The 24,022-nt window shown below is 52.5% G+C and overlaps 1 protein-coding gene and 1 long non-coding RNA gene across 3 annotated transcripts in view; one reads left to right on the plus strand and one right to left on the minus strand.

The window, feature by feature from the left end:
- Nucleotides 1-14,165, minus strand: part of SIM2 (SIM bHLH transcription factor 2) — a 52,905-nt gene extending 38,740 nt beyond the window's left edge. Inside the window, exons 1-3 of the mRNA XM_066370234.1 lie at nt 13,401-14,165; nt 4,440-4,522; nt 917-1,006 (exon numbers count right to left, since the gene is read on the minus strand). Coding sequence (XP_066226331.1) covers nt 917-1,006; nt 4,440-4,522; nt 13,401-13,575 — 348 coding nt within the window. The 5' untranslated portion in view covers nt 13,576-14,165. The remainder of the gene's footprint in view (nt 1-916; nt 1,007-4,439; nt 4,523-13,400) is intronic.
- Nucleotides 14,166-14,326: 161 nt separating this feature from the next.
- LOC136395437 (uncharacterized) lies at nt 14,327-23,425 on the plus strand. Of its 2 annotated transcripts, none has more exons than XR_010749331.1 (3): nt 14,327-14,467; nt 21,756-21,898; nt 22,452-23,425. It is a non-coding gene; the product is annotated as an uncharacterized lncRNA (long non-coding RNA). The 2 variants fall into 2 exon arrangements; XR_010749330.1 differs by having other exon boundaries at nt 21,759-21,898.
- The last annotated feature ends 597 nt before the right edge of the window (nt 23,426-24,022 follow it).

The raw sequence follows: 24,022 nt of genomic DNA on the forward strand, positions 1-24,022 counted from the left end.
GTAAAGAAACATTTAGTCCCTAGATGTAAAAAAAAAAAGTAACTTTTAGACCCATGTTCCACACCTGTTAAATCAGAAACGTGAACGACAACAATCAGTTACACACCCCCCACCCCTACTCCGGACCCACCGGCCATAGACATGGACCCAGACTGCAGCCAAATCCTCCTCCACCAAACCCTCGGCTGGACCAGGATACATAAAGCCTAGCGCAATTTTTTCCTCTAGGGGACGAACCCCTTTTTCGAAAGTGGTTCCAGAAAAATCAGTAATATTTAAATATGTTCTAAAGAAACCCAGGACCTTGCCGTGCAAAACAGTAGTAAACTGAGTTTTATGACTTTCTATCACAAGCATATAAAATGCTTTACTGAAACGACCACTGAACTGGAAAAACTCAGGAAAAATTACCCTGAATTCCATGTGAACACTCATAAATCTACGTCCCCCCCCCCCTTTCTCTCTGCCCAAAGCACATTCTGCATAAAACCGACGCTCCCCATCTGCTTCCCTCTCACTTTCATAGCAACTCACAACACCACGTGCAGGCCATCAAGTGCGGGCTGCAAAGTCTCTCTTTGTGAAGCTCTTGTTAGAGACAGAGAGTCTTACGGTATAAGCAGAGTCCAGGCTATTGAACGAAACCCTCTGTACAAGGCTGGCTGTTGCAAAGATACGCTGGTCATAAAACCCAAAGGAAAAAGAAATTTAAAAAACAAACAAACAAAAAAACATGAAATGTAACACGAAGAAGAAAGCCCTGTGGGTCAGCCCAAGCAGAAGATTTTGCAATTTTGGATTGCGCTCATACACAAAAGCAGACGCCCGATACACACTCACATTCAAGCTGGGTACGGCTGCCAAGATCCACCAACACTTCGTATTTAGGTTGCACATAAAATTAGGTATGACCTACCTGGGACAAACCTAAATGCACAGAGGCCGTTTCCGATATATACATGATTTTGCCATCAGATGCTACCACAAAAACAAATCCATCCAAAGTCTGGAAAAGAAAAAAAAAGTGTCAGGGTAAGAGATGATAGTTCTACGTTAGATTCAAACCTAATAACTGTAGTCTCACTGGGATGGAGGATTGTATAAAATATTATCACCAACACATATTTGTAAAATGCAAAAAACAGAGCCCAGGGCCATGAGGATTGTAAGTTACACCACTCGAGGTTTAGTTTCCGCACCAGGCTTTCAAATGCTTTTAAAGCACTGTAAAAACAGTCTTATATGCACATCACAAAAATCATGCAAAACATTTGAGAATTCCTATCATACCCAGTTTAAACGTAGTAGCTTTATTGTTTGGGGTTATTTTAGCACTTAGCACAAATCCGGAGTTCTATGGTACTTAGGGGACAATCTACCACTATATAGACCATTTTATGTCATAATTGGCAGTGTTTATACCACTAGGACATATGCTTTATTTGCCACAATTTTCCAGTTACCCCTAAGTACCATTTGAATAATAAATTCCAAACACTACCACTCCCCAGAAAAGAAAATACCGGGTTATTTGAACAGACTATGTCTACAGAGTTAATTATTTCAAATCACCTTTGCAAAAATTCAAGGAGGAAAAGTATCCTTTTCTGAAAAATTAAAACTACCTACACGATTTTCTGTTTCTTGCCTAAGTTGGCTAGCTCTCAAAAAACTAAAGTAAAATTATAAGAGGTAATTAAGACACATAAAAAGGCACTGAATATATTTATGTGTGGCAAGGATAAAAAAGACTAAATTATTTTTGAAAAAGGAAATGGTATTTTATTTACCCTTTCATATTTTAGATCCAGAACCAAAGAAAAGCAATAAAATTGGTGAAAGATCTATACAACCCACAATGCTGCCCCCATAAAAAATATTCCAAATTAATTTCTGGCCACAAATTCTATTTTTACAGCATGTAATTGAAACCAGATTACCTTTGGTTTTTCTAAATCCGCCCCCTCTTTAGAGGGTGGGGAGGGACCTAAAAAGAACGTAGCAGAAACGAAACTCGAAAGCTCTCCCAAGTCTACTCTCTCAAATAAGAGTTTTGCTGCAAAATTTTTTTGCCAACTGAACTATCATTACCTTTCCCCTGTGCCGAGGGTGGAATCAACATCTTGATTAGAAGCCTTACTTTCAACGTTTCTAACTCAGCAACAATATTTTCCCAGCTAAACTCCATTGCAAAAATATCAACTATACAGCAATTTCCAGAGTTATAAATGTTTTGGCACATTTTGCATTCTTGCTTAACTCCAAAATCCCTTAAAGAGATACATTAATGAAATAGTCTCTGACAGTGATCCATACATATGAGTAAAAGAGAAAAATTATCATAATCAAATTCTGGAAGTTGCCAGCAGTAGCTAAAAATAATATCCTTAATGGAAAACGTTGGGTATGCCTTTCATAGCTTCAAATTTTGCTTGCCTGTGTATTAAGTGCAAAGGCACTCATCCACACACCGCGGCGGAATTAATTAAAGAAAAGTACCGTGGAGGAACCCGAGGATGTTGACTTTGCACTTAGTTGTCCCCGATATTAGTGTCACTTATAATATGTAGGAGTATCTAACATGCAAAACCCCGCGGGCTCGCTCAGAGCTGGAGGTGAGCCTGCGGGGAGCGCAGGGCTCACGGGAAGGGCTCCAAGAGCACTATTACCCGCTGCCTGGCTGCCACACCGTTCGCTTTATGTTATAAAAGCTTCAGGTTTCAAATATTCCTCGGATCTGCTCTTCCCCAGAGCACGCAGTTCTTAAAAAATAAATCACACCAGGACATTCGGGGCAAAAGAATTTTGAAAAGATCTGCTTTTTCGAAACGCAGAGCTGGTGGCTGACTCTGACCCAAGTCCCCGCGTCCCGCCGCCAACTTTTTTTTTTTCTTTTAAAGAAAACACAAAATAGAAGAAGGAAATGCAAAATAGCTCTCTGCAGGCATTTTTTGGTGGCAGAGACAAATGACGGGAGGGGGGAATGAATCGGGTCGTTGATGGGGTTCTGTAAAGGGCATTTGAAAGACTCTGAGACACCAGGCATTGCTGTCCCCACCTAGCGCCAGCCACCAACTTGGAATTGGCCCTGGAATTGGCCGGTCCTGGGCACTGTTACCCGCCCCGGGTCCCAGACGCTGCTGGGGAAATCCGAGGTCTGAAGCGGTTTAACAGCCGAAGATTGAATGGCTCTGGGCTGGGGGCGCTAAGCGGTTGACCACAAACCAAGCAAGGGCTCTCTCTCCATGAGCCAGGGGACTCCAGAGACCGCACCATGTTGTGGCTGGACTGCTCAAGAGCTGGACCATTTGAGTGGAACCCAGCTCCAACACTTGCTGTGTGACCTCAGGCATGTTGCTTAACCTCTCTGTGCCTCAACTTCCTCCTCTGAAAAAATTAAGTTAAGAATGGAACCCACTCTAGGTGGGCGGTGAAGCCAGATGATACAGTAAGATTTAAAACTGACTCTGGCCCATAGCAAACTCTCAGTATGTGCATGCCAACTGTTAATATTCTATGAGAGATGTTGTCTCTCCTTTATTGCAACCCTTCCAAATACACAATTGTCAAACACTCTGGGGCTGCCCCACTCTGGCTCAGAGAGCCCTGATTATGCCTTTTTTGTCTCCAGCGCCTGGCATAGCATTCGGCACAGAGCAAGAGCTCCATAGAAAGTTTGCTGGGGGAAGTTAAGGTTGGAAAGGCCTTAACAATGCTCAGGGATGCACTATGGCAGAGGTCCCCAAACTACGGGCCCGCGGGCCACATGCGGCCCCCTGAGTCCATTTATCGGCCCCGCTGCACTTCCGGAAGGGGCACCTCTTTCATTGGTGGTCAGTGAGAGGAGCATAGTTCCCATTGAAATACTGGTCAGTTTGTTTATTTAAATTTACTTGTTCTTTATTTTAAATATTGTATTTGTTCCCATTTTGTTTTTCTACTTTAAAATAAGATCTGTGCAGTGTGCATAGGGATTTGTTCATAGTTTTTTTATAGTCCGGCCCTCCAACGGTCTGAGGGACAGTGAACTGGCCCCCTGTGTAAAAAGTTTGGGGACCCCTGCACTATGGTCTATGTCTTCTGTGTTTGAGTCTCTGGGCTGAGGGACCTCCAGGTGCGGGGTAGGTGTGGGCCTGGCCAGGGGGTGGCTCTGGTTGAACTGAGGACACACGGGTGCTGGCCCTGGAGTGACTGGGGACTGGCAGGTGAAGAAACCCCTTGCCCCGAGGTCGGTGCACACACAGCCTCTCGCCTGGGGCAGAAGGGGAGAGAGGGCGGTGGGGGGGCAGTGTGCTCTGTAGGTGGGGGCATATGGATATACCAGTACTCTTTGGGGAGAGAAACCTCGAGACCTGGGTGTTGGGTCACAAGGGAGCACCACCCAAGCGTGGACCAAGGCGGCTGGCATCCCGACATTCTCCACCAGCGTGCGGCCTTACCTGCAGCAAGTGCGATCCTAGCTCCTTGGCGACACTGTCTAGTGGCCCGGTGCGACTCGGCTGTCCCCACGCGTCTCCTAAACCTGGGCAGGGCAAATAAAGCAAATCAGTAAACGGCAGCACTAGCCAGAGGCGCAGGCGCCAAGCGGGGTGCGCGGAAATCCACCCCCCTGCACCCAGCACCGGGCCACCTGCTAAGCCTTAGCATCCCTTTTGCCCTCAATTAAAGAGAAAAAGAGACCTAGGTTCCACGCTGCTCCGACAGGCTATAGCCCGCGTGGGTCGCTCACGTGCTCAAGGCTCTGAAACTGCCATTTAATTATTTGAAATGCCACAAAGTAATTTAATATGCTTTGTTGAAATCGGCCATCCTCGCGGCCAAACGGGGATACTGATGTGGCTCGTATATATTCCCCCAAGGACCCCCTCCCTTCCCACGGCGTAGGCAATTACGCATTTTCCCAAAGACAGAGAAGCCGGGAGGAAAAACCCTTGCTGTCCAGGAGGCAGCTTTTCCTGAATTAAAAAAAAAAAAAAGATTTCTTTTCAACTTCAGTAACTCCTTGGGCTCCCCAGCCCTCTCGGCGCCCCCGGAGCACCATCCTGTTTCAATCCGGGAGCTGCAGCCTAAGGAGGGTTTACTCCAAATGCACCAACAGCTGAAGTCAGTGAAAGCCCGTTTATACCAGACATTAATGGGAAGATGTCTCTGTCACATAATTAGGGTCCCCCAGCACCTCTGTTTCCTAAGTTCCCCCACCCCCAAGACCCCTGCCCCCTATCACCTCCCAGAAGGCCACCAGTGTTGCAGAAAGTGCAGACGAGGAAAGACTGCCCTGCCCAGCTGAGCCTCCCTCTCCAGCACCCTTGGCTCAGTGGCTGTGACCCGGGGGATCCTAGGTTTTCCTCTAAGGACTTGGAAGGAAGCAGGAAAGCCAGGTGAAGTTGCAGCGTTAACGCCATCTGGTCGATCATGCAGTCGATCCCTAGAGTCCTTCCTCAGGAAGGCCTGGCCAGCTACCCTCCAGTTAGCACTGCAGTCCCCGATGGTGAGGTGGCCAAGGCCTTGACGGGTCTCAGCCTTTCATGGAAAACATGCCCACTCGTGCACCACGCACCACCACCTGCTGACCCATGCCGGGTGGACTGTGCCTTCCCCTGGTGGTGAACTGCAAGCCAGACCTGCCCCCTGCCCGTTGAGGGATGGGTTGGAGTGTGGGACCAGAGGCCAGAATCGGGCTGGCAGGGCAGGGAACCTCGTTCAGCCACTGAGAATCTGCGGCCATTCCTGGGATCATCAGCTCCTCTAAGGGCGGTGGCAAGTGAATGGACGCAGAGTTGTATGGTGCCTGGGGTCTTGCCGCTGCCCCTGAGGGAACCTGGGGTCGCTGCTTCTGATAGCTTTGACCCCAGGAGGTGAAAAACTCACCCCAGTGCAAGGCAGTGGCCCAGCCTGGAGCACAGAGGCTTTGGGGACCCTTCCTGGTGAACTTGGAGCAAATAAAAAAGGGACGACTTTTCATTTCTCCTCCTGGGCTCTAGGAATTAGGGACTTACCCTGGTCTCCCCAGAAATCCCAATCCCCCATATGTGATGGCGGCCCAACAGCCTCCACCCTGTGGAGAGAGCTGTCTCTTTGACCTCAGTACCTCACTGCCCGCTCCACTCCTGGACCCGAGGATGCCCACAGTGACCAGAGCAGTATCCACTGCCTGCTCCTCGCCATCCTCGCTCCCCAGCATGCAGTCGTGGGCAGTGGCCGCGTTTGCTTTCTTTAACCAGAACTGGAAAGAACCAAAATGTCAAAGCCCCGGGCTTGAATGAAGAAAGAATTTAATAAAGACCCAAGCATTCTGATTTCTAAAAATGGACAAAGACGCCTGGTGACCGTTCTCTGCCCTCCTCTGGGTGTTTTCCCAGGTTTGGGCCAAACCACCTTTCCTGGCTCAGTGGGAGAGTGAGCGTGGCCTCCTGCCTTAGGTGTCTCCAAGGGTCCCTATCAAGTGAAAATCTACACCATTGCCAATGACCCCCAGACCATAATCCTCTGCCCAGCTCTCCTAAAAGCCTGTTGAAGGCTCTGACCTCACATGCAAAAGTGCACTGTGTACACGGGACAATTCTTTGTACAATCCAAAAACCCAGACACTTCGAGAGAGCCTTGTTCTCTTATATCATTATAATTTTTCTTATAATTTCCCAAAGCCTCCGTTTTGCAGGAGAAGATTTGAGTCCAAATGCTTTTTCTGGACCTGGTGGGAGGTGGTAGGAGGTGGCAGAGATGAGAGGGTGAGGGGCAGCAAGGAGTTCTCCTCAAGCATCCTTCCCCTGTCACCTCTCCCTGGGGCGATAGCACTGTCGGCTCTTCCACCAGAAACCGCTGTGGGTGAGGACTTTTTACTTGTCCCATAAAAAATCTACTTTCAGCAGAAGGGAGAGACTAAATTAAGGTTTGTAACCAATATGCTCCCCAAAAAGTGTGGCCCTTATCTGAGCCTGACAAAGGGCTTTGTTTGAAAACCGAGGGAAGGAATATAGAAGACCAGGCTCTGCCCCTCCAAGGGCACCAGCGGCCGAAGCTGGCCATCTGTCCTGCCTGGATCTGGGACCCCACCCAGTGACTGTAGGGCAGCCAGCAGGCTTCCCAGCCCATGCTTTGGTTCCCAGCCACCAGGGTTTGGGTCTCACTTGCCCTAAGCGGTTCAGCAAGGGAATCCTCTGGGGACTCCCTGCCACTGGGGATCCAGATGGCCAGGTCATAGGGAAGGGGTCAGCCACCTGGTCAGAGGGAAATAGAGCCAGGGATCCCCTTTCCCCCTCTGCTTCCCAGCGTTTGTGGGTGCCTATACCCATGGTACTCACACTCCACTGGCTATTCAGATTAAGCCCACCAGGCCCTCCTGCCACAGAAGCTATCTAGATATGGTCCCTCCTCCTGGGTGCTCAGTTAGTTAGCTGCCAGTTCTCGATGAGCGATGTGCATGGTGCCCTGGTTCCCAGCCAGTCTCTGGGGTTACCCTTGGGGCTCTGCCCTCCAGGTGCAGGTCACAGGCCATTAACAGGGGACCACACGAATAAGATGATTTCCCAGGGAAGGGGACATCATGGCAGGGTTCCCTCACTGTGAGGTAGGGTCACATCTCTCAGATGACAGACATGAGTTGAGATGGGTGGTTTGCTCTTTCTTCTGGCCTTAAGAGCAGAACTCACTATGACCAGGGACCCTTGGGTGCAGCCCCAGAGAAATGGCCTGAACTTTGCTAAGAACTCCTAGGATAAACTGGCATTCTTACATTTCCTCAAGGGCAGTCATAGGTGTCTAACCCAGTGACAAAAGCACTGCCCACAGGGATATGTGGTAATTAAATGGGGTTAATTACAGGGGCCGACCCTTGCCCCTGCCGATACACGGAAAACTGCACCTGGGATTGTGATTGTGAGAAACCAGGGCAGACCTTCAGCACCCCTCCCCCCCCCATCCAGGGACACACAGGGGCTTCACTTCCTGCCTCCTCCTCCCTTGTTTAAGATGCTTGCTGGGCCAGTCTGGACGGTCTGATCTCCAGCAAGTGCCCTGACTATCAACCTTTATTTCTCACCTCTGAAATGGGGTTGTTGGGGATTAAATGAACTAAACTTACAGGCGCAGAGTGGAGAGCTAGTTCAGGTGCAGAGCCTCCATCTGTGCAGCAGCTGCCTCCACCTTGGTCCAGTCTTTTCTCCTTTTCCTCTGCACCCCTCCCCCAAATACTACCCATTTTCCAGGAAAGCGTGTGATATTGGGGAACTTGGTCTCTCCACAGTGCAGACCATCTGAGGACACAAGGTCACACTCCCCCATTGCAAACCACTCCAAAGTCAAGAAGGGAGGGGTGGAGGGCAAGCACCGGCTGGCTGCTGGGCCCTCTTCCCCATCGCCATCTCTCTCTCCGGGGGTGCCAAACCTGTGCGAAACGGCAATGAGGAGAGTTTGGGGCCAGCCCATCTCACTACAAGAGAGCCCAAAGCTGATGACTCTGGGCCCAGGAAATTGTCACGGTCCTCCACACACTTTGTCCTTCTCCTGCCTTGGAATGCTGGTCTCTCTGGGTCCCTGAAAAGTCCACCCTTACTCCAAACCACCCATTGCACAGCGGACCAAGGACGGGGTGTGAGGGAAGAGGTAGGTATTGGGTGACGGAAAAAGGCCACGAGAACGGAGCGCAATGGGATGGGGAAGGGAAGGGGGCTTCCAGCTGAGCCCTGCCCCACTACTGGCCAGTGTTGTCTGTGCTCAGGCAACGGACGAGAGACCCCTGCCCCCACCCAATGCCTGATGCTCAGACCCTGAAGGATGGGATGGAGCTCCAGCCATTGCACTGCGCTGCCCTGGCCAGGCTTCTGCGTCCAGAGCCCCATGAAACAGATATGCGCGTGCACCTCCAGTTCCTGCCTCCAGCTGCCAGAGCCTCGCGTCCCTGGCTTTCCCTTCTCCGCGAACCATCCTACTCCGCGACTGTGAGCTTTCCTTCCAGGGCCCAGGCACATAGCCTGGCAGGCTTCCAAGCAGTGATGGGGAGAGAGTTGCAAAAATCCACACTATTCTATAAAAACACAATAAGTCTATTTAAAAAATCAACATTATTTTGGGCTGAGATATGGAAAGGCCTTGGATCTGTAACTCATGTCTGCTTAGGAGTCTGTCCTCACATCGCACCTTCTGAATCAAAACTTTTAGATTCCAGGTGAGAATTTCTAGGGCAGCCCCCCTCTTCTCTCATCCGTGTGTGTGTGTGTGTGTGTGTGTGTGTGTGTGTGTGTGTGTGTGTTGGGGGGCTAGGCCATGTTTGAGTCTAAACACAGACAAAACCCACCACTGGAATAATTCAGGCCTCCAATCCCACTTCTGTTGTGTGTGAATGATGTTTTTACTTCTTTTAAGTAAAAGGCTGTGGTAAATATTCCAGTCCCTTCCCCATTTCCCACCCACACCTGTCTTGGGTCTTTAGGTCTGAGGATGGGGAAAAGGGGGTTCTGTCTTCCCTTCCATAGTCAGTCTCAGTTTCCAACTCCATTCCTGAACTGGGTCCTCTGGCCAGTTCCTCCTGCCAGCCCTTCCTGAACAAGGGCTGGGGGAATGCACCCTCTGACCTAGTGCTGGGGCTCAAATCTCTACCTCTGGGAAGGAGCCTAACCCTCAAGATTGGTCATAGAGTTCCTATAGCTCTGACTCTGTCCTTCTAAAGCCACTGTAGATCACCAGATGACAGAACTGGCCCTGAGTCACCACGTAGCCACGTAGCCACGCACAGAGACTGCAGAGCTCACCCTGCCTAGGTGCTTTACACTGCAAAGCAGGTAGGCAGACCGGAGCCCCAGTGCCTCCCTGAGCCCCAGCTGTCACCTGCTTTCCTAACCACCCATTAACTTGGGAAGTTTTCCATTCCAAGTCTACTCCTGAAGCCAGCCGTAGTCTTCTGCCCTCTTTCCTGCCCCGTCTACCTCCCACTTCTTTTTTTTTTAATGTTTAATTTTTTAAAATTCATTTTAGAGAGAGCAAGGGAGAGATAAGGAGAGAGACAGAAACATCTGTTCCTGTATGTGCCCTAATGGGGACCCAACCGACAACCTCTGTGCTTCCGGATCATGTTGTAACCAACCTAAGGGCACCTTCCACTCCTTAGTTTGCTGTTAAAGGGGAGAAAATGTGGAGACCCAGAAAACAGCAGCTCTTGCCAATCCTGCACTGAGTCTGGGAGGTCCCTTGAGTGAGGCCCTCGCTGTGGAAATCGCTGGTGCCTGGGGACATGCGGTGAGCACACAAGAAGCAGTAATTGCAGTAAGAACCAACTGGCTAGAGTTCCACCTTTACGGCCAGGTTCCGCACACTGATCCCAGGAATCCTGTGCAGCCATTGAGTTGCTATGGACCCGTTTTTACAGACTAGGAGACAGAGGTATAGTGGGGCAGCTTGACAGAGCAGAGCCTTGAAAGGCTTTAAAAATTGCCAGCAGCCCCAAGCTGAGGACTGGCATAGCAGGAGTGTCCACTTTGGCTACTGTTGCCTCCCTGGGCTCCTTGTTCCTCCTGCTGCAGGGGGTGGGGGTGGGGCTCGGGAGCGGAGGCAGAGACCCTCCAGCTGGAGAGCTTCCGCACACAGGCTTGCTCTCGCCCTCCCTTGTGGGACCTTGGGGGAAACCCAAGTATGAAAGGTTCGTCTGGTAATTCCTGCAGTTCCTTCGGATTCTGCCATTCTTTTACTGACGCCCAATGTCCTAGATCCTTCTTCACTTCACCCAAGGACCCTGCCTGCTCCGGGACAACGAACAGTAAGGCCGTCTTGGCCGGTCGGTTCCGCTGGGCATCTTTCCATCTGCGACCCAGACCCTGCAGATCCGGGAACTCTGGCCGCGGCCCAGGACGGCTTTGGCGCTAAAACCAACCTGACGCCTGCGCCCTGGCCCCAGCGACTATCCTAGCCCCCTCCCAATTCTGCACCACATCCCAGGCGCAGACTTGAGTTCCTAGCACAGGTTAAATCAATTACAGTGCCTCTTCCGCGTCCCGCCTTCGGGAGCTACTGGAAGGGCGAGCAAGTAATTTTGCATAATTGAGCTCTTTCTAAGCGCAACGTTCTCTCTTTCCTTAACACTTGGCGTCACAACTCCGTGCCCCCAAATTGATTTGAGTGAAAACGATGCAGCTGCCCTGAGCTGCAGGCCAGAGACCTCTGGGTGCAAAGACGAGTCCAGAGGCCGTCTGTCTACCCCCACAAGGCCAGCATCCCCACTCCAGTGCTGCAGTAGAGCCGGGGTCAGAACCACCGCCTCCTCCCCCTCCACTACCCATGGGGACGCCACAGTTTCAGTGCTGTGTCCAAACTCCAGGGCCAAACATCTTCCTCCCAGATGCTCCTGGAGTTCCAACCTGGATGGTCACCCCTGTAGACACATAGGCCACCCCTCAACCAGGCCACTACTGAAAAGCACGGGGGCGGGTGCTCAAGGCCCAGACATCCAGGCCAGCTGTAGGCTCGTGGCCAAACAATTCTGGACCCAAATTCCTGGAGACTTGCTTTCCGGAGCTAGAATGCACAGACCCAGTTTAAATATATGCAGAAGCAGTATACCCCCAACTTCCTAATTTTTAGCAGGCTTTCCTGGAAATCCCCCAAACAACACAAGGCTTACAATTAGCCCTCTTTCTCCAGACCTCCTTTTCTAACTAATTTCTGGCTTATTTGAAATCATTAGCAACTAATCATGTAATCTTCAGATCATTTCTTTGTTTTTATTTCCAATGGTGGCAGGGGAGGTGGGTGTCCTGTCCGGGTCCACTCCTGACTTGTAGCATTTGGATTTAAAAAAGAAAGAAAGAAACAGCTCATGGGAGCAAACCAGTTACCAATATTCTTTTCCCGGGTGGGAAGGATTTGGTCTGTGTAAAATCTAGTTCTCCTTTAATTTTCACTGAATCTCCAGCTTCAGAGAAGTCACCTTTGCTTCTCCGATGGAGGGGCGGTCTTTGGGAGGACATAACCACCACTGGCCAGCAGTTCCTCACTGGATCGGGATTGGAAAGAGAAAGAACATGTGCTGGGCTCTGGTGGGCAGGCCCCGAGCTTCTGCTACCTGGAGAAAAGTGCCCAGTTGAGAGGCACTGGCGAGGCCAGGCCACTGTCTCCTATCCTCTGGGTTCCTCAGCCAGCCACACTGCAGAGCTGGAGGTCACGATGGCGGACAAGCCCTCGCCGCTCTACTGGGGAAGTGGTGTAAAATGCTGCTCCAGACCCAGAGATGATTACGACAACTTTGCATTGCAGACCTACAAGTGTTGAATTCACGGACTTTGGGCAGATCGTGTGCTTGGGGATTGCCTCAATGGAAGAGCCCCGGGGACAGCTAAGGGAGTATCTGTCACTGCACTGCAGAGGCCCTCCAGTGCCCTGCCGCTAAGTTTGTCTCCGCACTCACGAGCCAGCTCCTCTGGCTCCATAGGCCAGAGTAGTCCCGTGGGTCCTCTGCCAGCTGGGAATTCTTGGGGCACCCATCAGGACAAGTGTCAGGATCTCTGACTCGAGACTGCAGCGATCCCAGCGGGGGACAGAGACACTGCAGGGGGGACAGGTTCAGAACCACCAGGGCACTAAAAGCAAATGTTGTGGTGACCAGGCCTCCCCCAATCTTTCCGTGCCCTGCCTGGCTGCCAGGGTCACCACAGCGGAGAGCTGGCAGGGAACGCCAAGCGCTCCAACCGTTTCTCACCACTGTCAATCTGCAGGGACTTTGGGTCTTGGAGATCCTTGCCTACCATGGCACCTGTCCCTCTGAGTTTTTTATTGCAATCCGGGGGAAAAGGGGCTGTGTTCAGGACCGCCTGCCATTTTCAGACATCGCCTCTCTCTCCTTCCGGGTCTGGGCTCAACACTCGCCTTCTGTCATATCCTGACCTCCAGAGTCCCGGCCCCAAGAAAGGTGAGCAGAAAAGAGGCAGCCTGAGAGGCCCAAGTCTGAGGCCTGGCCCCGCACAAGTGCTCTGCTGGGCGCTGGGGCCTGCAGGCCAGGGCCTGGGGAGACACCTCTCCCAACGGGGAGCAGCAGCAAGCGCCCTTCGCTCCCTGTGGGGGTGCACGTGCTCCTCCCTTCCCTCCCTTCGTGGAAAGAGAGAAATAAAAGGAGGAAAAAACAAAAGGGGAGTTAAGTGAAAAAAGAAAAGGAAGGAAGGAACGCAATTCAGCCAAAACGGAATAGCATGCTCATATCAATTCTTGGTCCGCTCCAGCTCAACCCTGAGCCAGGTGATGGTTTGGTCTCTGGGGCTGCAAGGTCCTGGCTCCTTTCTCCAGCAGGAGCTAAAGCCCCCTGGCGCGGCTTCCCTAAGACGCCCTGGGACTTCCTGGGACGATGAGGCGGTCCCTCCGGATCAGCTTGGGCCGAGGCCACCGGGCTTCCTAGCGCCCCCCACTACCCACTGTGGCCTCACCTTCGGGAAAGACGGCGCGCATCTTCAGGTAGCTGGTGGTAAGTCGGATGATGGACGCTTTGTCCAGCTGCGACGTGATGGCCGATGGCAGCGGGAGCAGCTTGGCCAGCTCATAAAACTCGCCATTTTCCTTCTCCCTCCTGGTCTTGGCCGCATTCTTAGACTTCTCCTTCATCGCGCCTCGGCTCCGGGCATATTAGACCCGGCCGCGCTCCAGGCCCGCGGAGCCCCGCGCCCGCTGCCGCGGCGACGGTGAGGAGGGGGGGCGCCGGCTGCGGGCAGGTGCGCGGGGCTGGCCGAGGGCACCGAGCCGCTTCTCCGCAGGCCGCGGCTGGGGAGCTGGGTGCCGCCCCGCGCTACGCCCGCCGCCTCCCGCAGCGCAGCCTCCTCCGGGCTCGACTGTCCCTCGGCGCCCAGAGCCCTGATTTCCCACTGGCTCCTCGCTTTTCCTTCCTCCCTGCTTTCTCCCGCAGCCTCGGCTTCCCGTAGGGGATGGAGAGGGACCGGAGAGGAGGCGGTGGTGCTGTTTAGTCCACGACCGAGTGCTGGTACCCGCTGCCCCGAGGTCCCTCCGGGTTGGAGGGCGGCAAGGGCGGCGGCGGCCGCGGAGCCATGGAGGGGGCGGCAAGCGGAGGAGAGCCGGGGCGGAGGTGGCTGGGGCCGGGCCTGGCACGCTCTCCTGCCCTCCCTGCAGGTTCCCTGGGCCTGGAGACACGGAGCCCGGGGCCCGCGAGCTGTTGCGGGGTGCAGCAGCTCCGCGGTCCACGTGCGACCGAGCAGCGTTTGTTTATGGCGGACCCGCCTTCGGGCGGAGCACTCCGCCGCTGCGGCCCCGGGAGGGGGGTGAGCGGGGGGAGGGCCCGCGGCGGGGGCGGGGGCGGGGGCGGCGAACCTCGCCTCCCGCCTCCGCCGCGGCCCGGGAGTCACAGGAGCGCCGCCGCGGCGCTGCCACCAGGGACTCTCCCAGGAGAGACCGGCGCGCGCCCGGGCTCGAGGAAGTCCCGGTGAGCGCACGTGGTGCGCCGCGGGGACTTGCGAGCCGGTTGCGGGACTTGGGCTCTCGGGAGGTAAGTGGGGAGAAGCGAAGAGGGAGGGGAGGAAGGATGCCACGACCTCCTCTGTGGCTCCTGGGCAAGAGAGGCGACACAACCCTCCGACCAAGTGTCCGGCCGGAGAAGGCCGAGCCCTCCGAGCCCGCGCTGGTCCCGCGCCCTCACCTTCCCCACTTAGCAGGTCCGAGAGCCTAACGGGGGGAGGCCGGAAGAGAGCACCCCCAACCACCACCCACCTCAGGAAGGGGCGCGAGAAAGGCTCGGAAGTGACCCGTCTGCCCATTCTCTCCTCGAAAAGCGGGAGCGAAAGGAAATTGTCACCTTACCTGGAGGGGCAGGAGGCCGCGGGGACGCGCGGGCCGTGCGGAGGGAGTGGGCCAGGGAGCCGAGCCTAGCGGTCAGGCCTCGCCCAGGGCGCGGCGAAAACAGGGCCCACAGCCAGGGCTCCGAGGGAATCGTGGCTGCGGCGGGCGCTCCAGGTCAAGGAACGAGGATCACCGGGCGAGCACTGGTGAGGGCCAAGGTGGGGGGGCAGGAGGCAGTGGGAATAGGGAAGCGTCGTTGGAGATGCGGCCATAGGTGTCCCGACACTGTCTCCCTCACGGCTGCACTGGACTGCAGGAGGCCTCCTGTACCCCCCCTTCTCCGTACCCACGACCCCGCAACCCGGGGGGTGGGATCCTCCTTACATTCCGTTTGCAAAAAACCCCACCTCTTCTAGGAGTCTGAACCCAGGTACCATGCAGACCCGTGCTCTGGGAAGAACTCAGCTTCGCCCTGGCGCGGGGTCAGAGGGCAGCCTCTGGATGCAGGGTACAGGGTACTGGGGCTCCCTCGGCGTGCAGGGCTGTAGGACTGTGGGGTGCCTGCTTTGGAGATTGGCACCGAGTGTGAGAAGCTGTGGCCGCCTAGCTGGCGCTCAAGATCTCAGTTCTTGGTGCCACATCAATTTCCCGCCCCGGGAGGAGCCTGGTACTCAGCGAACTCCCTGCCTGACAATGACCCGGTACCGGGCTCCCCCGCTGCGCCTAGAGGGCACAGCCGCCCAACCCCTTTTCTGTTGCACACGCTCCTGACCTTTTCCAAAGACATCTTTGAAGATCAGAAGTCCTTTGGTGATGAGATCAGTGGTAGTTCCCTCGATGGGCGGGACAATGCGCAGTCCCCGGCTCGGCCCCCACTTGGCCCGGTAGCCCATAGTCTTGGTCTTAGTTCGCTGGGCTAGTGCTCAGAAACCAGGAAGCTGCGCGAGCTTTCGGGATTAGTAGTTCCCCACCAAACGCCAAGAGCACCGAGGAACGGGCATTTTCCCTTAGGGTTTCAGATCCTGGAGCGCTTTCCCGTTTCCAGGAGTGTGCTCAAAGGTTCGGGGCTGCGCGCGAGCGTCACGGGTACATTGTGACCAAACGCAGCGCTCCGGGACTGCTTTCCCGCCCCAAATCTCGCACCCAGCTGCGTGGACAGTAGTGGACTCGGGGCTTCCAGGAGAAGGGGCTCCAAGAAGGTAAAGAGTGCAGGCTGAGCCCCGCCGCAACTGGCTCAGGCCTTCCTTAGTGCGCGCCTGTACCAGCCTAGCTTCCAGAGGATTTAACGCTCCCTCACCCCCACGATTTCCGATCCTCAATTATGGACCCCGGAGAATTCCTCCCGGACTTGAAAGGGATTATCCAGATCGCAGAAACATGGCTAAATGGAAGTGGGAGAAACCCGACAAATAACAGGAACAGAAATTTTTCTCAAGCCATATTTCCCAGATTTTACAGGAAAGTGTACTTGAAATCTCGCTCAGGGGCAGACACTGTCCTGCTGTTCCTGCATGGGCAAGACAGGCGCGAATCGCATGGTTTGAGAGGTAGCATATGATGTGTTTGGAGATTCGCAGATGTGTCCTGTAGGGCAGTGGTCCCTAACCTTTATTGGGCCACGGACCGGTTTAATGTCAGAAAATATTTTCACTGACCGGCCTTTAGGGTGGGACGGATAAATGTATCACGTGACCGAGACAAGCGTCAAGAGTGAGTCTTAGACGGATGTAACAGAGGGAATCTGGTCATTTTTAAAAAATAAAACATGTTCAGACTTAAATATAAATAAAACAGAAATAATATAAGTTATTTATTCTTTCTTTGCTGACCAGTACCAAATGGCCCACGGATCGGTGCCGGTTCGCGGCCCGGGGCTTGGGGACCACTGCAGTAGGACACTGTCAAGCGCAAAGCCTGTTCCAGCAGATGTCCAAGTAGGCATTGTATACCCCCCACATATTTATTCAACACACACACACACACACACACACACACACACACACACACACACACACGGTCCAGCTCAGGGATGATCTGTTTTCCAACTGACTGCACCATCAAAAAGGCACCCAAAGTCCTCGGGCGCAGACCTTGAAGGATAGTGCTGTCTGTGTGGAATAGTGAAGTAAAATCCTTCTCTCCCCCCCCCCCCCCGCACCTGATTAGGGCCTTATGGAGGCTCTCTCTACCTTGGAGCAGGACACTTAGGACAAACACTCACAGGCTAGAAGCTGTGTATAAACTGGGGAAAGCACTAAATGCATGCTATTTGGAATGATCAGGAGAATTGTAGGTGGCCTCGGATTGTGGATTGCGACACCTGCTGCGTGTCCCTTCCTCCTGGCCTTCTTTGTGCAGGGAGTATCTCCCTGCTGGTCTATGCTTTAGAGTCTAAAGTTTAGACCTAAATCCAGGCACCTCGCCCAGAACAACCAGATCAGACTTTGGAGATTCCGTGGAAAGGCTTAGAGGCAAAGAATGACCCTCCAAGTCTGAGGCATCACCCAGGACTGGCGGTTTCCCAACAGGGCGGGAAGAAGCTTGCAAAATCCAGGCTGATGGGAAGCTGGGGGAAGGAAGAGAACAGGTGGGAAGAGGGTTCGGACACACTGAAGCCGCCGAGAGCTTCAGGCCTGCATCCTGCTTTTGGAGTTTGGGAGCACCCAGAGGTGCATGTGCGCACCTCCGCATATCCCCCACCTCTTAGAAATTTTCCATTAGGAAACTGATCTGGAAGAAATTGAGGCTCCAAGAGGAAAGGGGCGGGCCAAGGCCGCCCCACATCTGCTTGGATTTTCCGCTTCAGATGCTCCGCAACTGTTCTTCCCCTGGCCTGCCCAGCGCCTACCTGAGGCCCATCCCCCGCGGAAACGGGCTTTCGCGTCAAGTTGGGAACGCACAGATGTTTCATGGGGATATGGGTTCCTGGACAGGCCGTTGCAGTGGCAGAAGGAGATCAGAGACTTGGTCACTATGGAGGTGGTGGTGGGGAGAACTTCTCCCTTTCTAGCAGGAGGTTGGGGCGAGGGGTTCAAACCTCGGAAGTGGTATTTAAGGAGAACTCCAACCACCAGAGCAAGCCGAGGCAAGAGAAAACTCAAAGCTGCTGAGATTCGAACCCATTCAATTTATAAACCCTGGCGTACCCAAATATGGTTACTCCCAGCATGCCGCTTGCACCTAGCATGTGGCTATGACTATGTCATGGCTGGAGGCCTTTGTCAGTCTGATTTATCCGAAAGAGTGCCTCAATTTCTCAAGCCTTTCCTTGTGTAAACCCCATGGAGATGTCATCAACTTTTGCTTGGGTCCTGTTACTCCCAGAAAAGATCGGACAAGGACAATATTATTAATTGTTAAAAGTAATTTCAGGTATCCAGTGCAATTTTGTAATGATTCATTCCTGGAGAAGTCAAGACAGTAACTAGCTCTGCTCACTCCTTCCCAAGTAATAGAGGGAGAGAAGTTATCTTTTTGTTTTGTTTTTAATAAATTCTTTCACTGGAAGTCACTTCATTGGAGGAAGTGTTTGTTTTTAGGTTGGTGGGCATCTCTGGTGATCTGGATACTTGGCAGTAACTAGAGTAGACCCACTTTTGTGCATTGGACCCTTTGAGCCAGAGTGTTGGGGCCTGGGGATGGGGAAGCTGTCTTGGCCCGGCTGGGGTGGAGGGAGTGGTGGGCAGGAAGGAGGCACCCAGGGTTTCTGCTTGAAGCTGATTTTGCTCTCTGGAATTCTGGAAAGAGCTTCGTCCTTCTGTCGGCCTCGATTGTCCAGTGCACTCCAGATTGAGAACTGGAGGGGGCCAGCCGGTCAGTGCCTCCGGTCCAGGGAACGGAGTAGCTGCTACCTACTTCTCTTTCCTCAAGGCGATGCATTTAGGGAAGCAAAAGCAGTTAGTGCTGCTGGTAATTAATTATGGTGATTAGCAAGGTGCCAGAGCGAAGGCTATGGGGAGCTACCGAAGCTGTGCCTGGTTTGGATAAAAGGCAGTCACAGATTTCTTTCAATTTTACCTGGGAGTGAAGGTGGGGTGAGGTGCAGACCTTTTCTCTGCATTTTCCTTCCCCGCCTACGAAGACTTACCCCCTTTTCTCCCCCCATCCGGGGTGCCGGGGACTTCAGCGAGCCCCTCCCAAAGCACAAAGACATCCAGTGTCCCCTGGGGAGAGAGGGGACCCCGCTGGAGTGCAGGCAGCGCGCCGCGCCCAGGGTCATTGCTCAGAGACCGGCCAGGAATCCGCCGGCGCGGGAGAGAGGGCCTTCTCCCACGCTTTCACGACCGGGCGGCGCGGAGCCGGGCTGTCCTCTCGGTTTAACAACGTTGCCTAAAAATCCCGGTTCATAAAGAGACCGCTCATCCGTTCCCGACTAAGCCATGAGTTTCCTCTCCAGCGAGTCCGGGATTGCGCCTAGAAAGATCGCGTATGGAAAACCTTGGAGTCTTCTTATTTTATTTATTGATTTTATTGAGAGAGAGAGAGAGAGAGAGACAGAGAGAGAGAGACAGAGAGAAAGAGGAACATCAATCCGTTCCTGTATGTGCCTTGACCGGGATCGAACCGAAACCTTAGTACTTCAGGGACGACGCTCCAACCCGCCGAGCCCTCCGGCCAGGGCTGGAGGAGTCTTTGTCTGATGTGCGCTGACCTTCCTCAGTGATTCTAACAACACACCGCCCTGAAATCTGAAAACCACTCGCTCTTCAGTGATGGCGCTGAAACCGCCTTTCAAAAAACATCAACCAAAAAAGTTTTCCTTTAAAAAACAAAACTTATTCACCAGAGACAAATATTTTTGCATATCAAAGAAAGCACAAACAGGTGGACTTAAGTGTTTTTTTCCCCTAGCAGGTAATAATAGTAATAGCCAACCCTTAATGTAAGGCTGCTTATAATATGGGGCTATTATAGTACTTTAAAGACACAAACTCGTTTCAGTAATATAAGGGGGCTATTTGCAAAGCAAAGTGAACAAATTTCCCCCTCCTAAACTAAATAAATCTGTGAGAAGAGGTACGCAAATTCATTCGAGGTTTAGGAGAGAAAGTTACAGAAAGCCGGGGGGCGGGGGCAGGAGGAGGACTGAACTAGCCTCCTCCTGCGCGACCTGGGCGCGCGGCCCACGACCCAACGTAAGGCTTGAGCAGCTTCCCGCTTCCCGCGGACTCTTTTTTTTCCCACTTTCAAAGGCCGGCGTAGAAAGCGGGTTTCCCGAGAGCTGTTCTTGGGCACACTCTCCTCTAGGGAGGAGAAGGAAGCAGCGCCTACTACAGAGGGCCGTCCCGCGTCGGAGGCTCGGGGCGCGCCAAAACAGGACTTCAGATCGGAGCGGCGCGGGGACGGGACGGGGAGCACGCTGGTGGCCAGGCACGGAGGCAGTGGCGGGCCCTCCTTGCCAGCCCTCCTTCCCGGGGCGGAAACTCGGCTTTGGGAGTTGCGGAGAACACTCGGGGACACCCGCGGCCGGAAGGGGTCGAGAGTCAGGCTTCCCTTTCGCTAGGGGTCTTCTTAATTCCACAGAAAGAACTCGGGACTCCTACTCCCGACGTTGGGTGTGGGAGCTGAAGGGGATTGTTTTCAGGCACACTTTGCGGTGTGGTTCCCGCATTTTGATAGCAGTCTTGGTACCGCTCGCGGGGTTATAAGCGCGTCGTGGGCAAATTGGCCGAAGGGGGCGCAATGTGCACGGCTGCAGGAGGGGCTGAATAAGCAGGGAGGTTGGAGGGCTCAGCGAACACCGGAGCAGAGCGTACTAGAGCCGGGTGTGTCAGCACGCACGCGGTGGAGGGGTGTCATGCACAGAGAGTGTGAGGCCCCAAAGCACACGCGCCCGGTGCTCACGAGGGGGCAGGGCGCAGGGCACTCTGGAGGTCTCACTGCACACCTGCGGGTGGCGGGCGGGGTGCGTCACGCTCATACATGGGTGGGGCCGTGGGAACGTCCTGTGGGACTCCCATCTTCCTCCCACTCCCGTCGCAGGGCCTCTGCTCCGCATTGTCACCCCACACACATTCTTTCCAGTTGGAAAGTAGGGATCAGAGGGAGCTGGGGCCGTGCGGAGCTGACGGACACCGTGCCTTTGGGTGGTGGGGGGCGGTGTCTGGTGGGCATAAGATGCTGGTGCTTTTATCTGGACTTTGCCAAAGCCCCTTGAACCAACCCTTGTTGGCGCGCGCACGCACTCAGAGGGTCGGATCCGGGGTCGTCCGAGGTGCGGGTGGGCGTGGGGTGGGAGTGGAAGCGGTGTGGGGGGTTGTGGGAGACCTGGCATGGTCCCGATTGGTGAAAAAGATCCAAGTCCCCTCCATGGCTCCTCGACCTCTTTTAACTGCTCAGAAACAACTCTCTTTAGGTGCCAGAGCAAATACCCGGGAAAGGAGGCGGAGCACATTTTCGGACGAAACGAAATACTTTAAAAAGTAGGACTTTTTCTCAATTCAAGAGTATTTTCCCAGGCAAAAGAATTGACTAGCTGATAAACTATGGGGTCAATTCAAACTGTGAGGTTTATGAATACTTATGGCCCGAACTTTAGCATTGTCATTTCTTTAGAAGGCAGAAACAAAATCTTGGTTATTGCACCAACGCTCTTTTCACCCTTTGGTGTAGACAAAGACATTGTTTCATCTGACTAGGAATTCTTCTCTGCGCTTTGCTCCCAGAAGCCTTGGAGTCAGGCGGGTGAGCCCTCGGGCGCAGATTTTCACATTCAGGGGAACTTTCTCATCTCTTTCTTCTCTGCGGAAGTGGTGACCAGGGTTCGAGTGTGCACGATGCTCTAGGGTGTCGTGCAAGAAGTGCTCCTGCGATTCCACAGTCCAAGTCAATTAAACCGCTTTATTACAGTGGGTGGGGCTGACAGACCTAGTTTCTATCTTGCATTTCATTTTGGAGAATTTCTACAATCCCAGGCCTTGAGCTGGGCCTGGGGGGCTCCGGAGAGGTGGATACTTGGAAGAGATTCTTGAGAAATCTAACTTTTGAGTAATTACAAGCAGGTGTACAGGAAGGAACAGCGCGGAGGTGAACGTGGTTAGATGACAGGCATTGGCTACTCCTGAGGACGCCACAGTCGCTGTGTTCCACTGTGTCCAAGCATTCTACCCCATGTGACAAACTGTTAAGCACTTGAAACAAGGTAAAGCTCATCTGTGAATATGCTGTACTTCCTGGACAGTTAGGGGGCAGGGAGGAAAAAGGTCATTGCCGTTTTTACCCATGGACAAATAACTTTTTTATTTTTATTTTTTACAGAGACAGAAAGAGAGTGGAACAGACAGGGACAGACAGGAACGGAAAGATGAGAAGCATCATTCATTAGTTTTTCGTTGTGCATTGTGACACCTTAGTTGTTCATTGATTGATTTCTCATATGTGCCTTGACTGGGGGGCTACCGCTGACCGAGTGACCCCTTGCTTGAGCCAGCGACCTTGAGCTCAAGCTGGTGAGCTTTTGTTCAAACCAGATGAGCCCGCGCTCAAGCTGGCGACCTCGAGGTCCTGAACCTGGGTCCTCCGCATCCCAGTCCGATGCTCTATCCACTGCGCCACCGCCTGGTCAGACACACAAATAATTTTAGTGTTTGTTGAAAGTCCACTTAAAGTAATTGACCAGAAAATACCTGCCTGTTTAAAGCAACACTCGGGGTGCTCCCTTGAAAGCTAATTGACTTATTTGTGTTTCTGTTTAGCCTCATGCCGACACCATCATTTTTTGAAGAAGCTGTCAACTCTGACAAATGAAGGAAAGTGGAAGCCAGGAGAGGCAGCACCTGCAAAAAGTATTGGAATTCCAGAACCAACCCCGCCCATCTGTTCTTTAGGAGCACTGTACTTGGACCCTATTTGATTGTTTGACATACAGCAGTATGAGTTTTCTGAAAGTAAATCTCAGAAATAGAAATTCACTCTCAGTATCTTGCACAAACATTTAATATCCTAGTGGCCTGGATTTAGCCAAGAGGCAAGGATCCTTCCTGCCATAGACATAGCAGGTCTGGTAAAAGCTGAAAACCTTCCATTGAGGGTGGAAAGGCAACAATTTTAGACACACAGAGGGAAATTCCCAGCTAGAAGAAAAGAGAAAAAAAAAAGGGGCTCCAAGTGAAGTTATACAATTCATATTTCACAAAATCTTTCGAACATTATTTGACAGTAAATGTGTCTTTCTAGTTATGTTTGTTGGTCTGAATTTCTCAGTGAGCCTTGGCATCTGTGAATCATGAGAGTGGACCTCAGCTTAGATGACTGATGGATCTTTTAGGAATCCAGGCTTTAAAGTTGACTTTCTGTGTTGGCTATGGAAGCTGTTTCCCTTTAGATACTTTATGGGATGGTTGTCAAGGGAACCTTGGGTAAAATTTCTCAGGAGTGTCTCTAAAAACATTATTCATAATTAAAAAGTGATTCACAGAAATTACCACAAAATTATGACGTTATGTTCCAACATGTTTTTAGGTTGTGTGGAATAAATAAAATCATTAAGGTCTGGTTGGGCAATACTGTCGCCCAGCCTTCCTCTGATCATGCCGGCAGGACCTGCTATAGTCTCATAGATGTGGCAGCAGCCTGGGGGGGACATGAGCCAAAGGACATCGAATTTTTCTTTATGTATTTTCTATATTGTTAATACATGTAATTTTATCCCTTTAAAGACTCCTGAATAGCATATATTCCAAAAGATGGGTTAAGTAGCACACAAAAAAGTATCTTTAAAAAATTTTTGCCTGACCAGGCGGTGGTGCAGTGAATATGGCGTTGGACTGGGACACAGAGGACCCAGGTTCGAAACCCCAAGGTCACCGGCTTGAGTGTGGGGTCGCGAGCTTGAACCCAAGGTTGTTGGCTTGAGCAAGGTATCACTCGCTCTGCTGTAGCCCCCCACCCACCCCCATCAAAGCACATATGAGAAAGCAATCAGTGAACAACTAAGGTACCGCAAGGAAGAATTGATGCTTTTCATCTCTCTCCCTTCCCGTCTGTCTGTCCCTATCTGTTCCTCTCTCTGACTCTCTCTCTGTCTCTGTCAAAAAAAAATTTTTTTAAATTGATTTTAGAGAGGAAGGAAGAGAGAGAGAAACAGATCTGTTCCTATATGTGCCCTGACTAGGGATTGAACCTGCAACCTTTGCGTGTTGGGACAAATCTCTAACCAAATAAGCCCTGGCAAAAAGGAGTGTCTTAATAACCTTAGGATTCTCTTGCCTGACCAGGCAGTGACACAGTGGATAGAGCCTGGAACGCTGAGGACCCAGGTCTGAAA

The sequence above is a fragment of the Saccopteryx leptura genome, chromosome 2, assembly GCF_036850995.1.
Source record: "Saccopteryx leptura isolate mSacLep1 chromosome 2, mSacLep1_pri_phased_curated, whole genome shotgun sequence".
In the NCBI taxonomy this organism is placed as follows: Eukaryota; Metazoa; Chordata; class Mammalia; order Chiroptera; family Emballonuridae; genus Saccopteryx; species Saccopteryx leptura.